The 22,864-nt window shown below is 41.3% G+C and overlaps 2 protein-coding genes across 15 annotated transcripts in view; both read right to left on the reverse strand.

The window, feature by feature from the left end:
• LOC109476288 (regulating synaptic membrane exocytosis protein 1-like) overlaps window positions 1-11,612 on the reverse strand; it is a 169,326-nt gene extending 157,714 nt beyond the window's left edge. For all 14 annotated transcript variants that reach the window (XM_019777187.1, XM_019777192.1, XM_019777188.1 and 11 more), the window contains exon 1: window positions 11,185-11,612. In XM_019777187.1, the coding sequence (XP_019632746.1) occupies window positions 11,185-11,378 (194 nt within the window). In that variant the 5' untranslated portion in view covers window positions 11,379-11,612. The remainder of the gene's footprint in view (window positions 1-11,184) is intronic.
• An 8,047-nt stretch (window positions 11,613-19,659) lies between these two features.
• Window positions 19,660-21,830, reverse strand: LOC109476402 (fibrinogen C domain-containing protein 1-A-like). The gene is made up of 4 exons (XM_019777339.1): window positions 21,608-21,830; window positions 20,982-21,142; window positions 20,322-20,586; window positions 19,660-20,114 (listed from the first exon to the last, which is right to left on the reverse strand). Exons 1-4 carry the CDS (start codon window positions 21,828-21,830, stop codon window positions 19,861-19,863), a joined length of 903 nt encoding a protein of 300 aa, XP_019632898.1. The 3' UTR covers window positions 19,660-19,860.
• Between the last annotated feature and the right edge of the window lie 1,034 nt (window positions 21,831-22,864).

The raw sequence follows: 22,864 nt of genomic DNA on the forward strand, positions 1-22,864 counted from the left end.
CTTTCCTTCCTTCCTTTCTTTTCCCGAACTTTGTTGTAATGTGTGTAGAATAGCCACACTTCACCACGTGCAAATGTATACATGTACGTACAAAGCTCAAGTGTTTTACAACCTAATGTCACAAGCACTCCAGCTCACAGACAATAGAACAATTTGCCAACCAAATTTGGCCCGTCACTTGCAGCCCTTTGTTTACGTTGCTAGGCTATGACAACAAAGCTATGGACACATTACGCGTATGCTAGCGATCTCTGACCATGTTGTGACCCCGTGCTTGTTTTTTGTTAACGAGACTTGTTGACATGGTCGCGAACAATGAAGCGAACATCGGGCGCAAGTAGCGGCCTTGTTTAACTCGTAATCTCATCCACCGTCCACTATGTTTTCAGGAGAGCCCAACCTTAACGTTTGTTGTTACTCACCCCTAAACAAACATGTTTTTTGTTTGTTTACTTTACCAAAAGCACCTGAGTGGTTGCGTGCCAAACATCTTAGTTTCGTCTCCGTCAAGTATTGGCAATGGAAGACCTTCAAAGTCTTGTACTTTTAACTTTCCTTATAAAACAATATTAATGCTGAAACAAAGCTTAGTAATACATGAATTTATTCATTTACTTGTTACTGAATAGCAGCAAGTATATGTTAAAAATGTTGCGTTAGAGGCTAACAAAAAAATTGACAAAAAAAAGGAATAATGTACTGCTAAAATACAAAAAAAGAATGTAGCAAGTTGTGAGCAAGTAATACTAGCCACTCACGTTACTTGTACTAAGAAATAGAGAATGGCAATACTATGTGTTGACACATACACTTCGTTAGATTGCTATTAAAGCGTTGACATGGACCATTCATATGAACTTTGTGTGCCTCTTTTTACAAACTTTGTTTCTAGAAATGTAAACTGTGCTATTTACAGTCTTTTTAATAATCCGGAGATCCTATTATCACAAGTTGATAAGAATATTGTGGAAACAAGCCTTCAAGCTTCTAAAATAAATGTCACAAGTTATCGTATTTTGGTGAATCAACACATAGTGTTATGTGTAAAGGACAATTGTTGCAAGATAATTAATGTCACAGTATGCCTATTTCCTCACACACACACACACACACGCATGCACACACACACACACACACACATGTACACACACAAACACACACACACACACACACATGTAACGGAGGGGGCCCCGAGTTCGCCACTTTTTAACATAAATCACACATTTCAAAGGAAAATTCCATGAACCTCTTGATGATATATGGCCATGTCGAAAGAGTTTTTGTTAGACTTTTTACATACGTGTTACCATGGTGATTGATCGAACGTTGAGGTCAAGGGTCAACCTTCTACTTTGCGACGTAACTAGGGCGGTAGTTCCAAGGGTGTACCCCGAGTTCGCCACTTTTTATAATTTGTCAGGAAGTATCAAAATATGGATTGAAAGTGTTTTTTAGCCTTTGGATTTTATTCCTAGAGTTAACGCTTACTCGTTTGGGGGTAGTAAAACAAATACTTTGTGGCGCATCGGAACGAAACGCGCCATTTATTTGGACATAACAAGGTCGGTCCTCTGCGACGTAACTGTGGGTCATGTTCGGCGTTCCAGAGTCCAGCATATTACTGAACCATGAATATACAAGTGGGCTTTTGAGTATTTATTTGATATAATGTTACTTTTATCATGCTACCAACGTAAAACTGAAACTTACAGCTTTGATCAAGAGTCCATACCAACATCTATTTAACGGCGCATAAGTGAAGGGTTGCAATGTGTTGCGTACGCTGCTCACGGCAACTTGTTCCAGGAAAGAACGTACAGTACAGCCTACGTTACAGTTGCCACTTTGTCGCAGGAATACCCTGAAATTAATGCGGGAATACGGCTAAAATGTCCTTGGTTAGATTTGGCAGGGAGAAGCGTAATTACGGAAAAATACAGCGTGACTTTTGCGTTAATACCACGAGATCCTGCTACACTCATATGCGCAGCACGGCAACTTCAGAGAAATGGAGGGCAGAGCACTCTTTGTGGATTTCCCCGCCCCTTCTCACCGGCACGACGCGAGGTCCTACGTTTCAGCAGCATTCCCATCGGCCTGAACTGTTGCGGGCGTCCAGACACCAGCACCCGTCGAGCGGGAGCCTGGAGAAAGAAGTTGTTGTTGTTGTTGTTTTGCTACCGTCCGGGGACGTTATTTTTCCCTACATTTTTTTTTTTTGGTTTGTGGATGGGGGCAGTGGATTTGGTGATATAATAGCATCAAGGAGAGTAGACTACGTTGTTGTTCACACCTCCAAACTCAATTATTCCCTTTTCCTGTTTTCAGGTACGCGGTTTTAAATGAAGTACTTTGCGGCGCATCGGAACGAGAGACGTGGGTAATTTTCCGCCGACGTAAGGGGACTGTTCTTGCCGGTGCCGCGGCGCCGCTCGCCACGTTCTAAACCACGTCAGCGCTGATTGACCGCCCATCGGTGAGCAACAAATGATCGAGGCGGAGAAGTGGGAATGGTCGGAGAATTTATGTGCTAGCGTATTTAAAATTTGACACCGAAACCAAAACAACAACGAAGGGCTGCCGGGACATGCAATTCTGAACGGAGAGAGCGAAAAAGTTCTTTAAAATATCTCGTTTAGTAAACTACTGCTCATGTCACAAAATCAAAGGAATAAAAACTTCCCAGCATGAAAAGCTTCTGGCCGCTGGCTTCCCACGTTGCGTTGCCAAGACGACGGCACGTCCTGGTCAGACAAAGCGGCGTCACGCCCACAGCAGCACGCACATGGGCCCCACCCACCGGCGGGCAGCAAAAGATTTCAAAGACTTCGCCCGAAAAGCCTACTAGTATCATTGTAGGGCCATGCCGTGTACACCTACCCAGCATTTTAACGTAGTACTGGCTGGTATAGTCCCGCTACAAAATAATTTTCTGCGGCATCTATTAATATTTAAAGACATTTGTGATACGAAGTGAAAAGATTTCTGTCATTTGAACCTGTGTAACGGCTTGGATATAACATTTGTTGAATATTTCTGTGTTTCACTAGAGCCGAGAGTGCATTAGAACTGACCATCAGGTGAAGCACAACTGTCATGTTATAACGTTATTCACTACGTTACGACGATCAAGAACAATCACGGCTTGCGGACCATTTTAAATCTTACCACTCATAACCCTCTTAGAATTGCGTTAATAATTACGGGGGTATTTCTTTTCGGCCGGGGTTCAACTGAGATCGGCGGCTGGCTGGCGACCGTCCCGTCAGCATGACCGAACACCGCGACGTGAGTGACCTAGATTATCTTACCGTGCGTCTTCTCGTTTTGCCGCAATTTCGTGTCAATATCGATGATACACAAATGGAATACGTTCCTTTATTAAAGTTGAACTTTTATTTCCACTCGTCAACATTATCATCCGACATGTTATGTACGAATCGATGTCGTGCGCTTCAATTCTCCTTGCCGGTTTTCGCTATATTCGTCGGTAGTCGTTGGATCTGTCGGGGAAAACCTCAAATAAGGTAAGCACCCCGACTTTGGCGGCGGCCTGAGACACTTTTTGTATTTTGTTAAGTTTTTAAAAGTGCGTACTTTATTCGGACATTTACGGTAATAAAGGTTTAATATTGTTTACCACGATGTAAGACCTCCCAAACTCAGCCGGTAGCCACGTAGCTGAACACATTGGACTATGAGAAGTTTACAAACAGGTTTAGGGGAGAGAGCAGCTTGCAGCAGCACCAATAATACGGCAGCGGCGGTAAAAGGAGGGGTTTCTCTCATGAAATGTAACTCTATGGATATTATATCCTACATATCATTCTCTTGTGTCTATAGACTCGATTTGTCAGACTATTTATAGATAATGTAACGAGATCTTACCTTTTCATGTCTCCATTCTTCAACTTCGGAAATTCGAACCACCCGAAATGAGAGCACGTTCGATCGATCAGTCAGGCGTTCGACGCCAAAAAAACTTCCACAACATTACCGAAATAACTGGTTCAAACATGCACAAGACGGGAGACTTTCCCATCCATCTTTATTTTGCAGTTTCTTGTTATCTTTAAGAAGTCTTTTCATATAATATCTAGTTTCCAGAACCATTTTTTCGATTTAAAACAATCAGAGAATAGAAGACGGTCGCTGTCGCCAGCCACGCGACCCAAACGTGGTGCCCATGCCGTGCGTCCTCTCTCCCCGTTGTTGTTACGCAGATCTCCGCTTGACTAGACCTGAACAGAATACTATATGCATATTAATCTTTGGTTGTCCTAGTTTCGAAGTATCATTGAAGTAGCCCTAACATTCTACCTTTCCACGTAAAAAATAAAGGAAACACAAAGTGGCGAACTCGGGGTACAGTGGCGAACTCGGGGCCCCCTCCGTTACACACACAAACACACATACACACACACATGCCTAGCTCTTTTTTATGTTCACCAAAGGAAAACATATTGTCAATAAGGGGGTAAGGTCAATGACTTCAACCAGACTATCATTACCATGGTAACTAGTGTTGGGTTACACGATGTTGCAATTTTATAGCAGGAGGGATTTAGCAGACCATATGCGAAGGTAAACATTACATTGGCTTTGCAAATGTTACCTTACTAGTTATTTTATATTTTTCCACCCTGTTGCTTCATAGTTTTTTTCTGAAAAAATCCAAGAACCAACAAATCAAATTCTTGTGGCCTAAGGGTAAAAGATTTTGGGAAATGCGTACACAAAATGACCTGTTCTGATACCATACCCTACCTGGCAGTATATGTACAGGTGTGAATCCATAGACTATCATATATATGATGATGAATTGGTACATAAATAATACATGGTTGCATACACTGACAACTATCACTAATAGCTACCTGTCAAAAATTCCTCCGTCACTTATATGTAAGGTTCAAAAATTCACTTGAACATTGGAATATCTCAAATTTTGGACTAGGTTTGCATCAGTGCTAGAAATACCCATCTGCAGTCTGCATTTTGCAGAGAAATTTTCAATGTTGCAGAACAAAAATTCAAGTTTACCTGCACTAACCTGCATATACCCAGTACATGGACCAGTGCAGGTTAGGTGCAGGTAGACATCAGAAATACCTGTACAGCTCCAATTTTACCTGCACTAACCTGCATATACCCAGTACATGGCCCAGTGCAGGTTAGGTACAGATAGACATCAGAAATACCGGCACAGCTCCAATTTTACCTGTACTAACCTGTGCATATACCCAGTACATGGACCAGTGCAGGTTAGGTGCAGGTAGACATCAGAAATACCTGCACAGCTCCAATTTTACCTGCACTAACCTGCATATACCCAGTATATGGACCAGTGCAGGTTAGGTACAGGTAGACATCAGAAATACCTGCACAGCTCCAATTTTACCTGCACTAACCTGCATATACCCAGTACATGGACTAGTGCAGGTTTGGTGCAGGTAGACATCAGAAATACCTGCACAGCTCCAATTTTACCTGTACTAACCTGCATATATCCTGTACATGGACCAGTGCAGGTTAGGTGCAGGTAGACATCAGAAATACCTGCACAGCTCCAATTTTACCTGCACTAACCTGCATATACCCAGTACATGGACCAGTGCAGGTAGACATCAGAAATACCTGCACAGCTCCAATTTTACCTACACTAACCTGCATATACAATATACATTGTATGTACTTAGGATGGTATTTCAAACCCTGAATCTATCAAAGCGAGCATTAAAATGAAAGACAACAGCAAATGACACAGCCACACCTAATATCACCATATGCTGTTTGTCAATCTGTTTTTCTCATCTTCTTCCTAATTAACCATGTGATGGATAGGTATGGCACTAATTTGCCAGGAAGGGAGTTCTATGTTGGGGGAATAGAAATCCAGAGGGGTGGGACTACCTATTGTCACTAATACACAACTGAAACGTCCCTTCTTTTATTCGCTGATTGCGTTTACTGATTACCATTTTCTGTACTTGATATAAGGGTCCTAGTACTATCATTTATACTATTGTGTGAGGAAAAACAGAGTTTTAAAAGTGTTTTGAATTTGCAGTTGAAACAATTTTGTAGTACACTAGTCATACAATTGAAACGCAATTTGCTGTGTTATATTTTTAGGTTGGATAAGTCACAGCGAAAAATGAAACCAAATAAAAAAATTACAGTTTGGTACATACTTTCTGTAATAATTGTGTATTGTGCTCTTATACTATTGAGCAAAAATTCAGTAGTGCTATGTATATTAGATATAGATTACTTAGAAACAAAAAACACTTATAGGAATTTGTTCTTATATATCTAATATTATGTAACTAACAAAAGAAAAATCCGTACTAGTAGCCTGTTAGATATTTGAACTCTGCAAATGCCACATTACATGAACCTTCAATTTTTATTTGATAATCATCAATGCCTTGTGTGCCTTTACCAAAATGGATTCAGAAATAATAAGTGGCTGTCACAAAATAGCAAACATACCCCAATACGACTACAATAACGAATTGGTTCTAATCAGTTTCTAAAATTAATGACGACTACATTTGTTATTGTCGAGGGAAAAGTTGCAACGTTTAACATATGGTTAGCCCTTTTTGGTGTACTACCAATGTATAATAAACCACTTATTTACACACCTTTTCATGCAGGAAGACCTAGACGTATTGTGCTATTGACAGCCATGCCATATGAACTATGATCCATCATAGCACAATGCAGCGTAATTTCAGAATAGACATGTAGATTTATTTTGAGTCTTACCCGATAATACCCTCCACTCCATACACTTAATAGGCTTGAAGGGCACCTCTAAAAAATTTGGGTCAAGCTGAAACATTCTATATAGTGACTGAGATAAAAGAATCACATCTGATTCTCTTGTCTGTGCCTTATTAGGCCATGTTGATTTGATTATATGGATGACATCCTCCGGGAGCCCAAAAACTGATGCGCGCGTGCGAATAAAAGAAAAGTTTTGCAAAAAAAAAGTTCTTTTCATTATGAAATCTACGTGGTCATGAGGGTTGAGCAAATAGCACAGAATATGGTTTGGCGAATAATCTAGTCTTCAAGTTCATTTCTTTATAATTTCGTAAAGTTTTTCGTTTGATTTTGGCATTCTACGACATTGGTATAGTTTTTATTAATTTTTTTTGTAACTTATGGTATATTTTTGCTCATTTTGCAACTGTTTTGTACGATTTACAGTATGGTTGAAAACTTTTTTTTTTTGGAAACGGCCGAAAATTCATGCGCGCGCGGATGTCATCCATATAATCAAATCAACATGGCCTTATATACCATATACAGGGCTTGAAATACTGGGTGCCTGTGCACCTAAGTGCACCCAAATTTGGAGCTGTGCACCCAATTTTTTTTCTGGGAGTGCACCAGTGCACCCAAATATTTTTGTGGGTACTTTTGTACAGATTAAATGTATAATAGTATACAGGATATTCTTGGCATCTAAGGGGCAGGAAAATAAAATCTTTCTTGTACTAATGTAGTACTTGTATAAGATTTTGCAGTTAGGCCCCATTTCAGATTCAAGCTTAGAAGAGGAGCAATAAGATTGATGATTAGGTTTTGTTTTATATTTTTTAGGTTGGGTGCACCAGTGCACCTAATTTTCCCAAAAATGAATTTCGAGCCTTGCGTATATGATCAAATACCCATTCTGAAACACCTTACAATATTCATCCTTCAAAAACAGGAGTAACTGTTCCTAGCTAATTACATTTATTTATTTATTAGAACAACAATTCAATCTTCTTTTATTTTTTGCTATCACTCTATACAAATATAGGTAATACATTAAAGGGCCTAGAATAGAATGAAGAAGTCACCAATGACTTAAAATACCAGTATTGGTAAAAAAAATTTGTAAAAAATCAATAAAACATTGTGATGTACATCATTATGTACAAAATACCCAAATAGTATGTCTGACTTGAATTTGTGAAACTGGGCATTTTTGTAACACTCTTAAAGGCATCCAGGTTTAAGGCTTGGCAAGCCCATTTTTCAAAGCCAATATTCTAGTAATTTATCTACATACTGAGTTGAAACCATGTAGTATACAATGACCTACGTGGAGCCAAAACTCCCAAATTTCTTACACAAAATGGTTACTGGAAGGGCTATGGGCTGATTTTTAGGGTACCACCCAGAAAATAAAGGACTCTGCAGTTTTAAAAGCCCAAACTATGAAATGCTGATTGAAATGTGCTAATGTAAATCAGTAAGTGTCAATATCACAAAGATTGCCTTATTCAGAATATTTCCAGTTTTGCTGCCCTGAAATCGCATTGGATACCTTTAACAGGTGGTTTTACCTATGTTGTATATGTGATACTCCCTATGGTCCATGTTGGTATATCCACATAGTAAGTGGTACGATATGTCAAATGCATACAGGTGAAAGTGATCATATAAATGCCACAATCTAATGTCAATTTTTACAGTAATTCTGCCAACAATTAAGAATGGCACATCGAAAAAACAGAAAAATTGAATTTACAAAGATCTACTAATGTCTACTTTTTATATACATCACCTAATATCTTTTTACATTAAATTGGTTGCACATTTTTTTACTATCTAGTCAATTTTCTTTTTTTTCGACAGCATTTAAAAGAAATGTTGTCCGTAACAGAATTCAAACATACGTGTATCACCAACAAAATATTGGTGATAGAAAATATATCAAATATATAGTGCCCACATTAATAAAGTACTTGTTTTAGAAAGTTCAAACCATCCTAGGAAACAAGATAGACTTGAGACATACGATCGCCATGAATAAGAAACTAAAACTGGAAGCTATTCTAACACTATGATAGTACTTCATCAAAGAATTCCTTACTTTCAAACTGTACAACTATAGAAATCTTGCAACATAAAACTAGTTCCATCACTCAGAATTTTTAAGCGTTCCACTAGGTTTTCCACTAGCTCACACAACTTCACCATCCAAATTCCTTGTTCAAAATCTTTTTACAGTGACAGTTTCTTTCCCTGTACGGCCAAGCTTTGGAATTCCCTCCCTGACAAGTGTTTCCCACCAACCTACAATCTACAGGCTTTCAAATCAAACGTTCACCGCCATCTCTTGACATAGCCATGTTTCTCTCATATTTCTAGTTCAATGCCGAGAAGTGGTCATATAGGCCTTGCATTGAACCACATTAAAAAAAAAAACTTACCAAATCTTTTAGTGTTACCAAAAAAGGAAAATTTATTTTTATTTACATTTAGATATGAAGGAATGTAATAGATTCTATACCACACAATAGTAAGGTACTATTTAGAGTTGGCCACATTGCACTACCATCATATACATTCTAACAGTGGGGAGGGGGGAGGGAGTTTATAAACCATCTTTATATCATATATACCATAGTACAAAAAAACAACAACAAAAAACAGATGTTGCAACCAATCCAGTCAATATTGATTAAGCTTTTGTTCCCAATTGTTTGAATGAGATTAGGTCTATGATTAAAGAATTATGCCCATCTTATAATATGCCACACCCTATTTCAGTGGATTTCATGTAGTGGTAAGAAAGAACATATCTGTAATGTTTCGTCTTTTCCTTGGTGTTAGAAGTAAAATTATTTGATTCATATATTTCAAACATATTAGTAGATGTTAATTTACTCTAATAGTTTCTTTGATTGCAATCACACTTAAATGAGTGTATACAAGTATAACATGTGTATTTATTCATTCAAAATATTACATATCGCACCTTAAGAAGTAAGGTGAAAATATGTGATTTCTAGACTATTCGAATAAAATTTTTTTTATATTCAAGAAGAGAAAATGATTATCAATATACGACATAATATAATACGCAATGTATAAGCATTGTCAGTACCCATTCATATAGCTTGAATTCCTTTATAATTCATGATCAGTACTAAAATAAAATTATGTAACTTTACATTCAAAAATTCCAACTAGAAAACTACATCTGTGAATAAAAAGATTGGATTAAAATTTGCATGGAAGCATCATGTAAAGGTATAAGATCGCCCCCCCCCCTTCTTTCCCCGCCCCACCCACCTAACATGCATGTACAGCAAATACTACAGTATACAAAGGCGTATAACGGTCCACCTGTGTGTCGTATACGCACGGATACGGGGTGTATAGAGTGCAATGGTGGGCTGTATACTGGGGTATTTTAAGCTAGGACAGAGGAAGGGAGATTGTATACGGCCCAGCCTAACCAGTGGATCAATAACGCTTCCGTGCGGCCAAATACTGATGAGGAAAACCCGACGCCATCTTGGGGCCCCCTGGAGGTGCTAGAAAGGGAAAACCACTCTCACTTTCCACTCTCACTTTCCATCCACGGCTCGAATTTCCGTCTCAAATTACATCAACATTACGAACACCCAGAAGTCCTACAGGGGGGTGGGGGGATATTTTTTAATGAGAAATACGGTATTTTTAAGGGTTGAAATGTTTGTATTTTTACGTTTTTCGCGATCGAAGGCGGCCATAGCTAAGGCAGGTATTTCCAACATGGCGGCCGCCCGGCCACGGATAGAATAGATGACATCTGCGCTGCTGCAAAAGCCGGTTTCTATCCCGACTCCTAACCAGTCAAACCTACCAGGGACAACACAGACGCTAAGGGCTTTTAAAGTACTCTAGTAAAAATAGCACCCTGTTGAAGTATTATTGTGGTGGTGGTGGGATAGGGTCGAGTTTCCGACAGTGTCTGTAGCTAAAACTCAACCACCTGTCTTCTGGTTCAGCCTCGATGGACACACATCCAAAATACACCTAGAATCGACAGTCTAAAATTCATTTCATCATCAAAACCACATCTAAGAGAGACCTTGCCTATTCCCCAGGCCAAAAACTCCCTACAGTCTGCTAAGAAATATCCCCAGTGGAGACATCGCGATATTAAGGGTGTGTTTTGAAAAAAAAAGGCCTCACAACAACCTGCTTAACTGAGTGATGGTTTCACACCTTTTCATGATGAAAGGGCAGAAATAAATACATTTTCGCGCAATATTCCTCGCAAACGGTATGCTGAAAGTTCAGAAAGGCAAGGAAAATTATTGGCGTGGGTAATGGTGGAATATAAAACGTGTGTTTTGTATAGATTTGTCTACGAACGTCATCTTGAGGTGGAGGGGTGGTTCATACCTTATCATGGCTTGTTCCTTCTCTTCCTCGGCCTTCGCTCGTGCCATAACCTCTTCGATAATCTTTCTCTCCTCGTCCGTGAGGTGGGAGAGATCAGGCTCCGGACAGACGCCTCCCCCACCCCCTAAGGACGCCACCCCGGGGGTGACGGGCAAGCTGGCGCGCCTCATCCCCGTGCTCTGCCCTGCCTTCATCGAGCTTGTACCGCCTGTGGGGACCGTTTTAAACTCCTCCTCGCCCGCGTAAAACTGCTAAAACCCGCGCTCCTTCCGTCCTGCGTCCCTCCATGGTCACGGCAGCATCTCAGAAAACCCCTGGGGGTCGGGAGGGGGGGTACAATCGGGCGTGCGCCCCTGCTACAGAGTCTATAGATGCGCAGAAATAGCGACGGAGACCGCTGGTTTTCACAGCAATCAATTGCAACATTAAGGGACGGTACGTTACGCACGCGGACTGGGGGCGGCGGCGTCACTTCCTGTTTGAACCGGATGTTGGCTTGCCGATCATAGCCACGTTACGCAAATCTCAGGCTGGCAAATCTGTAGTCTAACTACGCTGGCTAAAATGTAATATCTTTTTTCTGAAGCAGTAATTTGTAAGTACCTAAATATTAACTTGCGACAAATTGTGTAACTATGTGATGATGTAACAATTTCTGGTATTCTCAAAGGGGCGTTATGCAACATTTTGCACCAGAAGTTGAAATATTTATATTGAATAAATGCTTCCTGGATCCACTTTTTAACAAAGCTGTGATATTATTTCATATTTCTGACATTTACGGTTGGCAATATTGATAAAGAGCCTACACGAGGCGCGCTTATTTTGTGGTACCACCACAAAATACCAGAATGTAACAAACGAACACTGGTGGTAACAAACACTCACTGTACTAATGGTAGATAGAAAAATATGACGATTTTGTGAAATCACAAGTTCACAAGTTTTAAGACCCAAAAGCACCTGTATAGAAATGTGATCTTTGATCGCTGACACTTGTGATGTTGATTTAGTACATTGTTTGCCTTTTTCAACCTAGTTACTACGGAATGTATGTGCTACTGGAATGGCAAGGCCGATTTACTGGTAAAAGTCGAGAAATCTTACTGTCCATACTAGTTGTATCAATTATTATACCCTTTTTTCTAATTCCATCTACTTAGATCTGCCACTTATTTATTTGTGACCCTTGTACGTTTTTTCATGATTGGAACCCAGATAGGACCGCGTGTTAAGATCACGACTAAAGAATAGCCTCCTTCGCAGACATGTTGGGCGGCGGCATTATTTTTTCGGTGAGCGACGCGAGTTATGCCGCGGATGGACGATTTTGCCGAGGGAGTTTTTGCCACTGAGAGAACAGAGGGTTTGTTGGAGCGGGAAACCTCCTCTCGTTTGTAGTACAACTAATCTCTAAGCAGATGTTTCGGTGGCTGTAAAGACAGTATCAAATTGGCCAGGCAGTATCCATTTGACAGTTACTATAGCTTTGTTTCTTTGTTTGTTTCTTTGTTTGTTTCTTTGTTTGTTTCTTTGTTTGAACCATTCTTTACATATGAGAAGCTGAAATCGGCCTGCAGGGCAATTTTTCATTGAGGTCATGAGGGAAGAGGTAAGGATCAGATATAACTGTAACTGTAGGCACCACAAGCTAGACCTAACATAGACAGAGACCGCATATTTATTTTGATTAACTTTAGTAAATACGTTGCTGTTGACGGATGAACAAAATGCTGGAAATGTACACCGAACGCCCAGGCGACGGTGATTAGATGTTAGTACGTCGCAAAATAAAGTCTGGGCGCGAAATTTTTAGCAGTATGAGTGATTGAGTTTGTAGATTTCAAACTAGCAATCCTGTCCTTGGTGCTGAACACCAGCAACACACTTTAGTCAACCCGCCCTTGGTGCTGAGCACCATCTACACACTATAGTCAACCCGCCCTCGGTGCTGAACACCATCTACACACTATAGTCAACCCGCCCTTGGTGCTGAACACCATCTACACACTATAGTCAACCCTCCCTTAGCTTGGTGCTGAACACCATCTACACACTATAGACAACCCGTCCTTGGTGCTGAACACCATCTACACACTATAGTCAACCCGCCCTTGGTGCTGAACACCATCTGCACACTATAGTCAACCCGTCCTTGGTGCTGAACACCATCTACACACTATAGACAACCCGCCCTTGGTGCTGAACACCATCTACACACTATAGTCAACCCGCCCTTGGTGCTGAACACCATCTACACACTATAGTCAACCCGTCCTTGGTGCTGAACACCATCTACACACTATAGTCAAGCCGCCCTTGGTGCTGAACACCATCTACACACTAGCAAACCTGTCATTATGTTTCCCGAAGGAAAACATATTGTTTTTGCTCAGTTTCTTCTTCTTCTGTTCCAAACACTATAAGGCCAATGGCCGGGACCAGACGTCTCTCACCATGGTAACTGGTGTTGGGTTACATCATGTTGCAAGTGCCATGCAGAACTTCGTACTCCAAGAGGGCCTGTGTTGTCACCATATATACGAATGTGTTTGAGTAAGAAAAAGAACAAAGCAGTAGTTTCTGAAGCTGGGCCATATGAAGGGAAACATAATGCATTTGCTTTGCAAATTTAACTTTCTAGTTTACCAGACACTTTTAAATATCGCATCGACCACATAGATAGACTACGTTCTACTGTTACTGTGCCATTTTCTCCCCAATGGTACAATAGAGTGGCCGGTGTACCGCTCAATCAAGCTATATCGGGTGTTGGCACGGATCCTAAATTGTATATGTAGCAGTTTAAAGGCCCTTATGTTGGAACATAAGGGTTTTGAAATATAAAAGTTCAGAACGATGGTCAGATAGGTACAAAGATTGCTATAGAATTGACTTTTGGGGTCGCCATGCCTGCTGTCTAATGGAGGTCGGAGGTCACCAAGATTGCTGTAAAGCGAGGGTCGAAGGTCAAGATGATTACTATGAAACAAAGGTCAGAGGTCGCTAAGATTGCTGTCAAACGAGGGTCAGAGGTCGCCAAGATTGCTGTGAAACGAGGGTGAGAGGTCACCAAGATTGCTGTGAAAGAAGGGTCAGGGGTTGCTAAGATTGCTGTGAAACGAGGGTGAGAGGTTGCCAAGATTGCTGTCAAATATGGTTCAGCGGTCGCCAACTTTGCTGTGAAACAGAGGTCAGAGGTCAGCAAGATTGCTGTGAAATGAGGGTGAGAGGTCGACCAAATTGCTGCGAAACGAGGGTCAGAGGTCGCCAAGATTGCTGTGACATGGAGGCCGTGGATCTTGCTGTGAACCGCGGCATTTCCCTGCTGTGGCCGCTGTCCTCCTCCCACCACAAGCCACCGGCTGACATATTCCGACAATTGAGCGCCAGTCATTTTAACGAGCATCGCGACCCCCGTCCCGTGGGGTACATTGTACCGGCATCAGAAGGGCCTCAATTATTTATAAACCCGAGGAGAACGCTCTCTGTTTCACAGGGTAAAAGCCTCGCCCACTAATGGATTGGCTTCTGAAACAAGCGCTTATACAGAGATCAGTACTACACTACAGAGACATGCCTTTTGGCAAGCGTTTGGGCCCAGCTTTTGTGAACTTCAATCTTTGCTTTTTCTTAAAATGACGTACGTGTTTTCCCTACCAGATAGGTTTTAATACCTGTAAGCCACCGCCCATCTTCCCTTAGAACACTGTTGTAATCTCCAAGCAGATGCTACGGTGGCAAAATCGTAACCAATCGGAAAGTCAGCTGCATTATCCAAATGGCCTCGGTGGTTGGTGGACACTGCCTTGCCGGTTGGTTACAATTTCGGATCTGCTTTGAGCTCTGGAGTCACATGGTCACCTTTGATAGTAGCGTCCAATGGGCCTTTTTAACGGTTACGTTTTGAATAAAGGGCTTTTGATAAACCAGTCAGCAAACTGCTTCTCTGGTCTCTAGAAGCTAAAAGAAAGAGAGGCCGTCCATATACAAAATCAAGACTGAGACTGGATTAAGAAGGAAAGAACTATAAAAAAAGTATGGACATGTATGACAGAGACAGGAAGAAAAACTTTGTGTTAGCTTCCAGTCATTGATCACGAGTAGAAATATAGATAGAATAGATAGAATGGGCTTTTCCCGCTTGAAACAATTATGTAGTATGCAGAGATCACCCTGAATACTGCGAGCATATTATACCACTGCGAAATAAAGACTGTTATAATTCGTGGGATTTAACCATTTCTCTTGACGCTTTCTGAGAAGTCCGATTTTTCTGGGCTTTAGGAGAAACAGACAAAACGTGGGCAATCCGCCTTATGATATGAACACATGAAGCTTTCATTCCCTCCTACAATTATTTGCGTTGATTACTTGATAATGATTCAAGATTCAAGATATCTTTATTGAGCTATCGCAGTGAAAATATCACTGAATTGCAGTCAATTTACAATTTGTTTTAAAAGCGCTCACAAAGACATATAATATTGCACAAAATTCTGAATCCTTTGGTTCATATCATAATGCCTGAATTGGGTGTTTTGTTATAGAATCTTACTGCTTTAGAAATGGCAAGGGATCGAACCTTATTAAACCTGAGATGACAGACAACGGAAAAAATATCACAGAATTCTGACAGTTCTTTCGCTTGTAATAATGACAATGAACACGCTTAATACGGGTTTAAGTCATTACGTTAGATACCTTAACAGACGAGAGGGAAAATCATATATATCTACAGTCTTTTCTCTCTTCTTTAACCATATGTAGACAAATTTACAGATTTTTTTAAAATTTCATCAGTTTTTAAATGGCATACTAGTAATATTCGTCAACATTTCGTCCTTTGTGTTGAATGTTCATATCATTGATCAATTTTTACTCAAAACACGCGTCCAGAAGCTAACTTCAACAACTGAAATAAGACACTTGAATTAGATTAGAAACCAGCAATAAAATGTTGATATCTGGTACAATCTTGTTCGGATGTCCTCCTATCGCATCAATGCACTGTCCCCATCTCCTCTCCACGGCGTAATGCTGCGGAGGAGGGGTGCCCTGCCAGCCAATCAGCGCGCAGGTGGATATGACGTCACGACAGGCCCCCTGAGGCCGCTCCTGGCCCGCTGGTTGGTGGAGACGGTGCTGACGTCATGACCTATGTCCCCAGGGACGGGTTCCGGCAGGTGGTTCGCACAGAAAAAGGTGACGTCATGGCAAAAAGAAGGGAGGAAGGCCTCATCTTGAGGCTCCAATGGGGCAACTGTGGTTTAGGTATCCCAAAATACAAAAACAGGGAATACCTAGCGACTGGTAAGTATTCAGATACCTTTAACCTTGACTTGAAAATGGCGTCGGCACTTGTCCATTTTTCCAAGTCATTTTCAGTGCATGATCTGGACGCAAAACGCTACCTTTTATCGAATGGTTTCTTCCACCTCTCCCCATCTACGTGTCTAGAAAATTGTGATAATGCACCTTCTTTCCAAATGTTTATAAATTTGAATCGTTTTAAGGTTAGGAAATTATGTTAAAGTCGAAAGAACTGAAATACACGAGGTAAAACTGTGTACTCGGGTGACTGAAAACCCCCTACTCCAGCCTCCACCTTCCGTGAATGAACAAATTATGTATTACTACAGAGCTGGCGGGCGTGTCGTCACACAGACACAGCATTCCATTCATGGTATCATATCTACCGCCTATCTGGAAAATGTCCAGGCTATGCAAGATGTACAAAATAACAAATAAACTGGTGGACGTACCAACTACTGAGTTTGTACTAGCAATACCTGCCGAGAAAAGAACAAGAAATAGTCATGCCTTCAAAGCTATCAACCCAGGATCCAGGTATCTGTTACATGGTATATAACGTTATTATCCCAAATTTCAACCAATCTTTTCTCTCCCTATTCAGTACCCCAGCCCTTGAAATTTTCAATGGAGAGGTAAAAGTGGAGGATACCAGACTCAATGCATTAGTTGCATCGTATCTGCAGCCCATCTAGTGGAAGATTTGATCTTATACACCCTTTCCATTCTATGAACGAGTATACTATTATAACACGACCGTATCCTCTAAGCTAGCATTACGGGAACCCCTCATATTTTTGCAGCTTTGCATTTGGCCTTGGATTCATCGATATCTACGCAGTCACCTTGATACCGTGGTCGAAACGTAACGCTATTACTGGCAATACTGCATATTTATTTGATTTTCTTTATTAAATTTACCACATAAACCCATGGGCTTACTCATGGCCAAAATGCTTCTCTTTTTTTTTTATAAATATAATTGTCTATATCTGTAGCATGTCTTAGAAAAGGCGTGTTTAAAAATACGGATACGGAGTGCCCCGGATTGTTGCTTTGATGGTTTTAAAAAGAAGTGCATTTATAGAAGTACTTCCTCTGTGCGAAAATAAGCCCCTTTGTGTCTGCAAACCGCCAATGGCGGATGCTCTCTTGTCTAGCTGATCCCCGGTATTTTGAAAATACGTCACTCGCTGTGCCGAAATGACGTACACGTTATTTGATATCGTTGGGTCATTATAAGAACGATTCAGTGAACATTGTGCTTGAGACCCCATTTTTTGCGAATTAATTGACTTAAACGCAATGTCGTCATGTGCAATGATGTCATCGTCCAAGGCCGTGTTTATGTGAAGTCACCCAAACCGCGATTCGGGTAACTCACATTCCTCACATCTGGTCCACGTGCCACACAATCCTTTGAAACCGTGTCCGATCACAATTCGCCTGAGCTACACTTATTGTTGTTTGATGAAAACACGCAAGGTAGCGTGTTATTAATGTCAGAGGTCAGCGACCTGCTTGCTGGTGCCCTCCCAGCGTATCTCGGCCGAATGGCGACGTGGTCCCGCCAGAGGCGGTGAAGCTCGCCCTAGAACGGACACATTATTTGACCATTACTGCTCTTTAAGTTGCTGCCACGTAAAAGTTGGTATTGCATATAAATAAAAAAATATCACCCCCTAATCTATGACCAGGCGAAGTTACATTGAAATCACATTGCGTTCAGCAAATCGCGATGCAGAAAAACCGATTCGAAACCACCTCTAGAAGTGGTTTGGGATCGAGGCGCTTTCAATGTGATTTGGAGCGTTCAGATGGAGCCAGTTGAAACCGGCTTCGGGGTAAACCACATGTAAAGCGCCTTGGGTGACTTCACATAAACACGGCCCAAGTACAGTAGCTGCGGCTGTTTTCTGATCACGTGAACAGTGTTATTATACGAATTAAAGAAATTAGGTGAATCATGATTGCGCAATGGCGTCAGGTTTTTTTTAAATATATATTCCAACATGTAATCACAAGACGTGGTGACGGTACAAGTTTTTTCAACTAATTAGGTCACAGCAAGTAAATTTCATGGATGGCATCCTCCGCAGACTACAAATCTAACGCGATAGGGCGAAAAAACAAGGCGGGCCACGAAAACAAGATTCCTACATTGTCAAATTTTGACATCATAAACATTATTAAACAAGAAATGATACCTATATTGTGCTAAGTTTACTGCCAACAATTTCATATTCAGGAGGGCGTAAAGTAAGTACTATGCAGTAATGTGCAACCATCGGTTTTAAAATGATTTTCCATAATATTTACTAGCGCATATGTATGAGCTTGGATGAAAATATTTGAAAGCGAGCCCATCACCAATCTGTGCTCGGAAACTGTTGGGTATGTTTTTCTTACCGTAAAATCACTAAGGCCACGTACAGCAAGTAAATTTTATGGATGACATCCTCCGCAGACGCCAAATCTAATGCGAGCGGGCAAAAAAAACAAAACAAGGCAGGCCGAAAAAAACAAGGTTCCTACATTTCCAAATTTTGACTCAATAATTGTACAAATGATTTTGATTCAGTGGGAACATCACATATACACAGCCAGCATCACATATCACTGTATCAAAGAAAACCACAAACATTAAGTCAGAGCCTTGTCTTGTCTCCTCTTTTCGTTCCAGCATTGAGACAGACATCTTTGCACATTTTCACCATGTTGACCACTGTCAGAAGGCAACAAAACTTATTGTTTTTTTTTCAAAATCAGGCGAAAATTAATGCGCGCGCTGATGTCATCCATAAAAATTACTTGCTGTGGCCTAACGTTAACGTACAGTAGTACGGTTGCTGGCATCAAATGTAAGCCCACTGGTTATGCTAACGTAAAACACAAGATAATCACATCATGTCATTAGAAAAAGTACGGACATCGCAACCAGCTTATAATGTATGGCACAAAGTCACACACAAACACATGCAATACACTAGAAAGGTAGCATTTGCAAAGTAAATGCATGATGTTTACCTTCACATATGGTCTGCTCTGTTAATTCTTACCAGACATATTCATGTAACGTTATATGGTGAGAGGAGTCTAAATCCCTCCTGCTATAAAACTACAACATGATGTAACCCAACACTAGTTACCATGGTGATAGACGTCTGGTTCAGGTCAATGACCTTATTAGTTTGGAGAAGAAGAAGAAACTGAACAAAAATAATATGTTTTCCTTCGATAAACATAATCACACCATGTCATTAGAAAAAAGTACGGACATCGCAACCAGCTTACAATGTATATGGCACACACTCGCACACACTTACACACAAATACAAGCAGTACAAAACACAACGTGTTCCGCTATGGAGCAGGTCGGATTTTCATCTCCGTGCGCTTCAGCGAGTTATTTCCACCCTTCCAGGCTACCCAGTGCACGCCGTCCCCCAGGCTCTCGTGAGTACCCAGGTGGTACTGGCCGTTCAAGTTGGAGCGGAGGCAATTGTAGAACCACCAAGCACCTTTGGCCGCCCGAGCACAGCTACCGGAAGCACTGTCGTCGTTGTCCCTGTCCCTGGTACTGAATTGTTCCCCGTTATGCTTCGTCAAGCTATCTCCTGTGACAAAGATAAACATTTTTTTATTGTATTTTATAGAAGGATACATATAACACAATCAGAAAACTAGAAAGGTAATATTTGCAAAGCAAATGCATCATGTTAACCTTCACATGGTCCAGCTTAACAAACTACTGCTTTGTTTATTTTTACTTTGGCAGAAAAGCTGAGAGAAAACTATCACACTACACAAGACACCAATCTTACCTGCAGTACCGCTATAATTCCCTATGTGGAGCCTGTAGTTCTGGGATTCAGGCGAGATGGCAAACGTGTCGTAAGCGGCGTACGCCGTCTCCCCCTCCACATCCTCCATATCCACCCTGAGCTGGTAGACTTTCTGCACAGCCAGGCGGTACAACTTGTCATTCCCCAGCCAGAACTCGCCGTTCAGGTTGGAAGGGAAGCCGGTCCTGTAGGCGACCCAGTCCCGGTAAAAGTCCACCGTCCCGTCTCGGCGCTTCTGGAACAACTTCAAGAGGAAGAACAGCTAAATGTGAAATCCTGGCAGCCGAAAATTCAATATCTCAATATAGTAAGAAACTAAAAAGATAACATTTGGAAAGCAAATTCATAATGATTACCTTCGTATATGGTCTCCTCTGTTAATTCTTACTCGAACGCACACATGTATAAGGTCAGACAGGAGTCTAAATCCCTCCTGCTATAAAATTGCAACATGATGTAACTCAGCACCAGTTACCATGGTGACAGAGGTCTGGTTCAGGTCATTGACCTTTTTGTTTGGAACGAAAGAAGGGGAAGCAGAGAAACAACATTATGTTTTCCCTCGGTAAACATAACTAACTATATATGCAGAATTGGATCCATGTCTTACACGTGGAATCATAAAATGACCAGACTTACCGTCCAGCCGCCCCCGTCCGTTTCCATGTCACAGAAGACCATAAAGCTACCCAGGTTGTCCCGTGGATAAACCATGTACACGCCACTGGGCGTGGTCTCGTCGTTGTCAAGTATGTCCTGACAGTCCTGGGGCTTGTCGGAGTCTGTGTCGTTGGCGTTAGCTGAGGTGGAGAGTACAGTAAACATATATATCTTCATAGCGTAAGCACCAGGTGTTCTGTGAATGCCTTTAAGACATATAAGGCGCGCGCATTGATATTCGCCTGTTCTCAAAAAAAAAAAAAAAAAAAACCGTCGACCTCTGAGGTTCTGGCCTGGCTCTAGGCCCGGGTAATCCGTGGTAAAAGCGACAATACGGAGCCGGTGGTAACTCTGGAAGACCCTGTACATACGTACAGTTCCGATTCATAAATTTCACAAAAAGCCAGCATGTGCCGGCTTGTCGTATACGTAGCTATGTACTGCCGCAAATTCACAATACCAGCTTTGTATTCCTGTGGTTTAGTAGCATTTCTATTTTTGGCCGAATCTTTTATTCACCCGCGCGCACAAGTTTGGGGTTTTCAGAGGATGTCATCCATAAAATCTATATGTCGTTGTCGTATGGAAACACTATGTAGTCTTACCTTTGGGACAATCGGCTACTAGTATCTTCTCCGAGAGTCGGTCCATCGAGACTTTCATCTGCTCCAACTCTGCTTTAAGTGCGCTCTCGTCTCCACAATTCACCACCGGACTGCACACACATTTCTCGTCGGACGGTGGCCTACAGAGCAACGTTGACTGGGCCCAGCACAGCGACACAAACGTCACCAGGAACACCAAGAGACATTGGAAAGGCAACGCCATTACATGGTTTCGTTACACAGCACACCGGTATGTGGTTTGTTTACCTTGCACGATACAGTACAATGAAGCGTGTTTAACCGGGGATGGGTATCATAGCTAGCTGACGTCATTAAAACAAGACTAAATCCATATTTCTGACTGTCTGACAGAAAGTTTGCAGCCTTGCCTCTATTGTTAACCTGATAAAGTTTGAGAACACCGTGTTTCAATGTAAGAGAAAGCCCCAGGCGTTAGCATCCGTGGCCAAACGTAGGGGGTGCATTCCTCTATACATCCAACAGGAGGCGCTGCAGCTCGAGTGTTTTCAGTCCTTACCCATTCAATGCAATTTCAGGGCGGCAAAACTTGATTTCCTGGTAATTCTTTTAATGTGGTAAGTTGAATCAATCCCATAGCATAGCATATACTGATATCCGTGAGGCAATTGTATTGCGAAATATTTCTGTACATGCAGAACTATTAGCTATAAGCTTCAATGCTGAATTGTACATGTACTTGTATGGCTTTTGAAAACCATTGTTTTGCGCATTCATGTGAATGCAGAATTATTAGCTATAACTATAAGCTTCTGATCAATGCTCAATTGTATATGTACTTCATTACTTGTATGGCTTTTCATTGAGACATAATAATTGTAATCTTAATACAAAGTGACCGTATTGGTGGTTAATGTTATGTGGATTACAGAAGTGGTATGTTGGTGTGTTTAACAGATGAGGGCCTGCATGCCCTTTTTCGCAAGGCCTAATCAGGCCTTTTTAGACTTCGTAATTCATAGGCAGCCTCCGCAAAAATCAACGTAAGTCGTAATAGGACATTAGCCGCAAACCGTAATCAGCTCTGAGACTTTAACGTAATTCGTTATAGGCGGCGAAAATTTTGCATATCACTACCCCCCATACAGACCCTCACAGATGTGCACTGTGGCCCAACATGAGACATCATTTGAAACGTCTGTACAGATGTACACACCCATTATACATGTAAACAGCAGGTATTAAATCATTAGAATAGAAATAAAAAATCACAAAGAA

This window comes from Branchiostoma belcheri, unplaced genomic scaffold, assembly GCF_001625305.1.
Source record: "Branchiostoma belcheri isolate BF01 breed outbred unplaced genomic scaffold, Haploidv18h27 scaffold37, whole genome shotgun sequence".
Lineage (NCBI taxonomy): Eukaryota > Metazoa > Chordata > Leptocardii > Amphioxiformes > Branchiostomatidae > Branchiostoma > Branchiostoma belcheri.

Excerpts from the sequence above, each read along its gene's own strand:
- LOC109476402 (XM_019777339.1), bottom strand. The coding sequence starts at position 21,830 with ATGGCGTTGCCTTTCCAATGTCTCTTGGTGTTCCTGGTGACGTTTGTG. Across the intron at positions 21,143-21,607 it reads AGTAGCCGATTGTCCCAAAG|CTAACGCCAACGACACAGAC; the intron begins GTAAGACTACAT and ends TCTCCACCTCAG. Across the intron at positions 20,115-20,321 it reads GAATTATAGCGGTACTGCAG|GAGATAGCTTGACGAAGCAT; the intron begins GTAAGATTGGTG and ends TCTTTGTCACAG.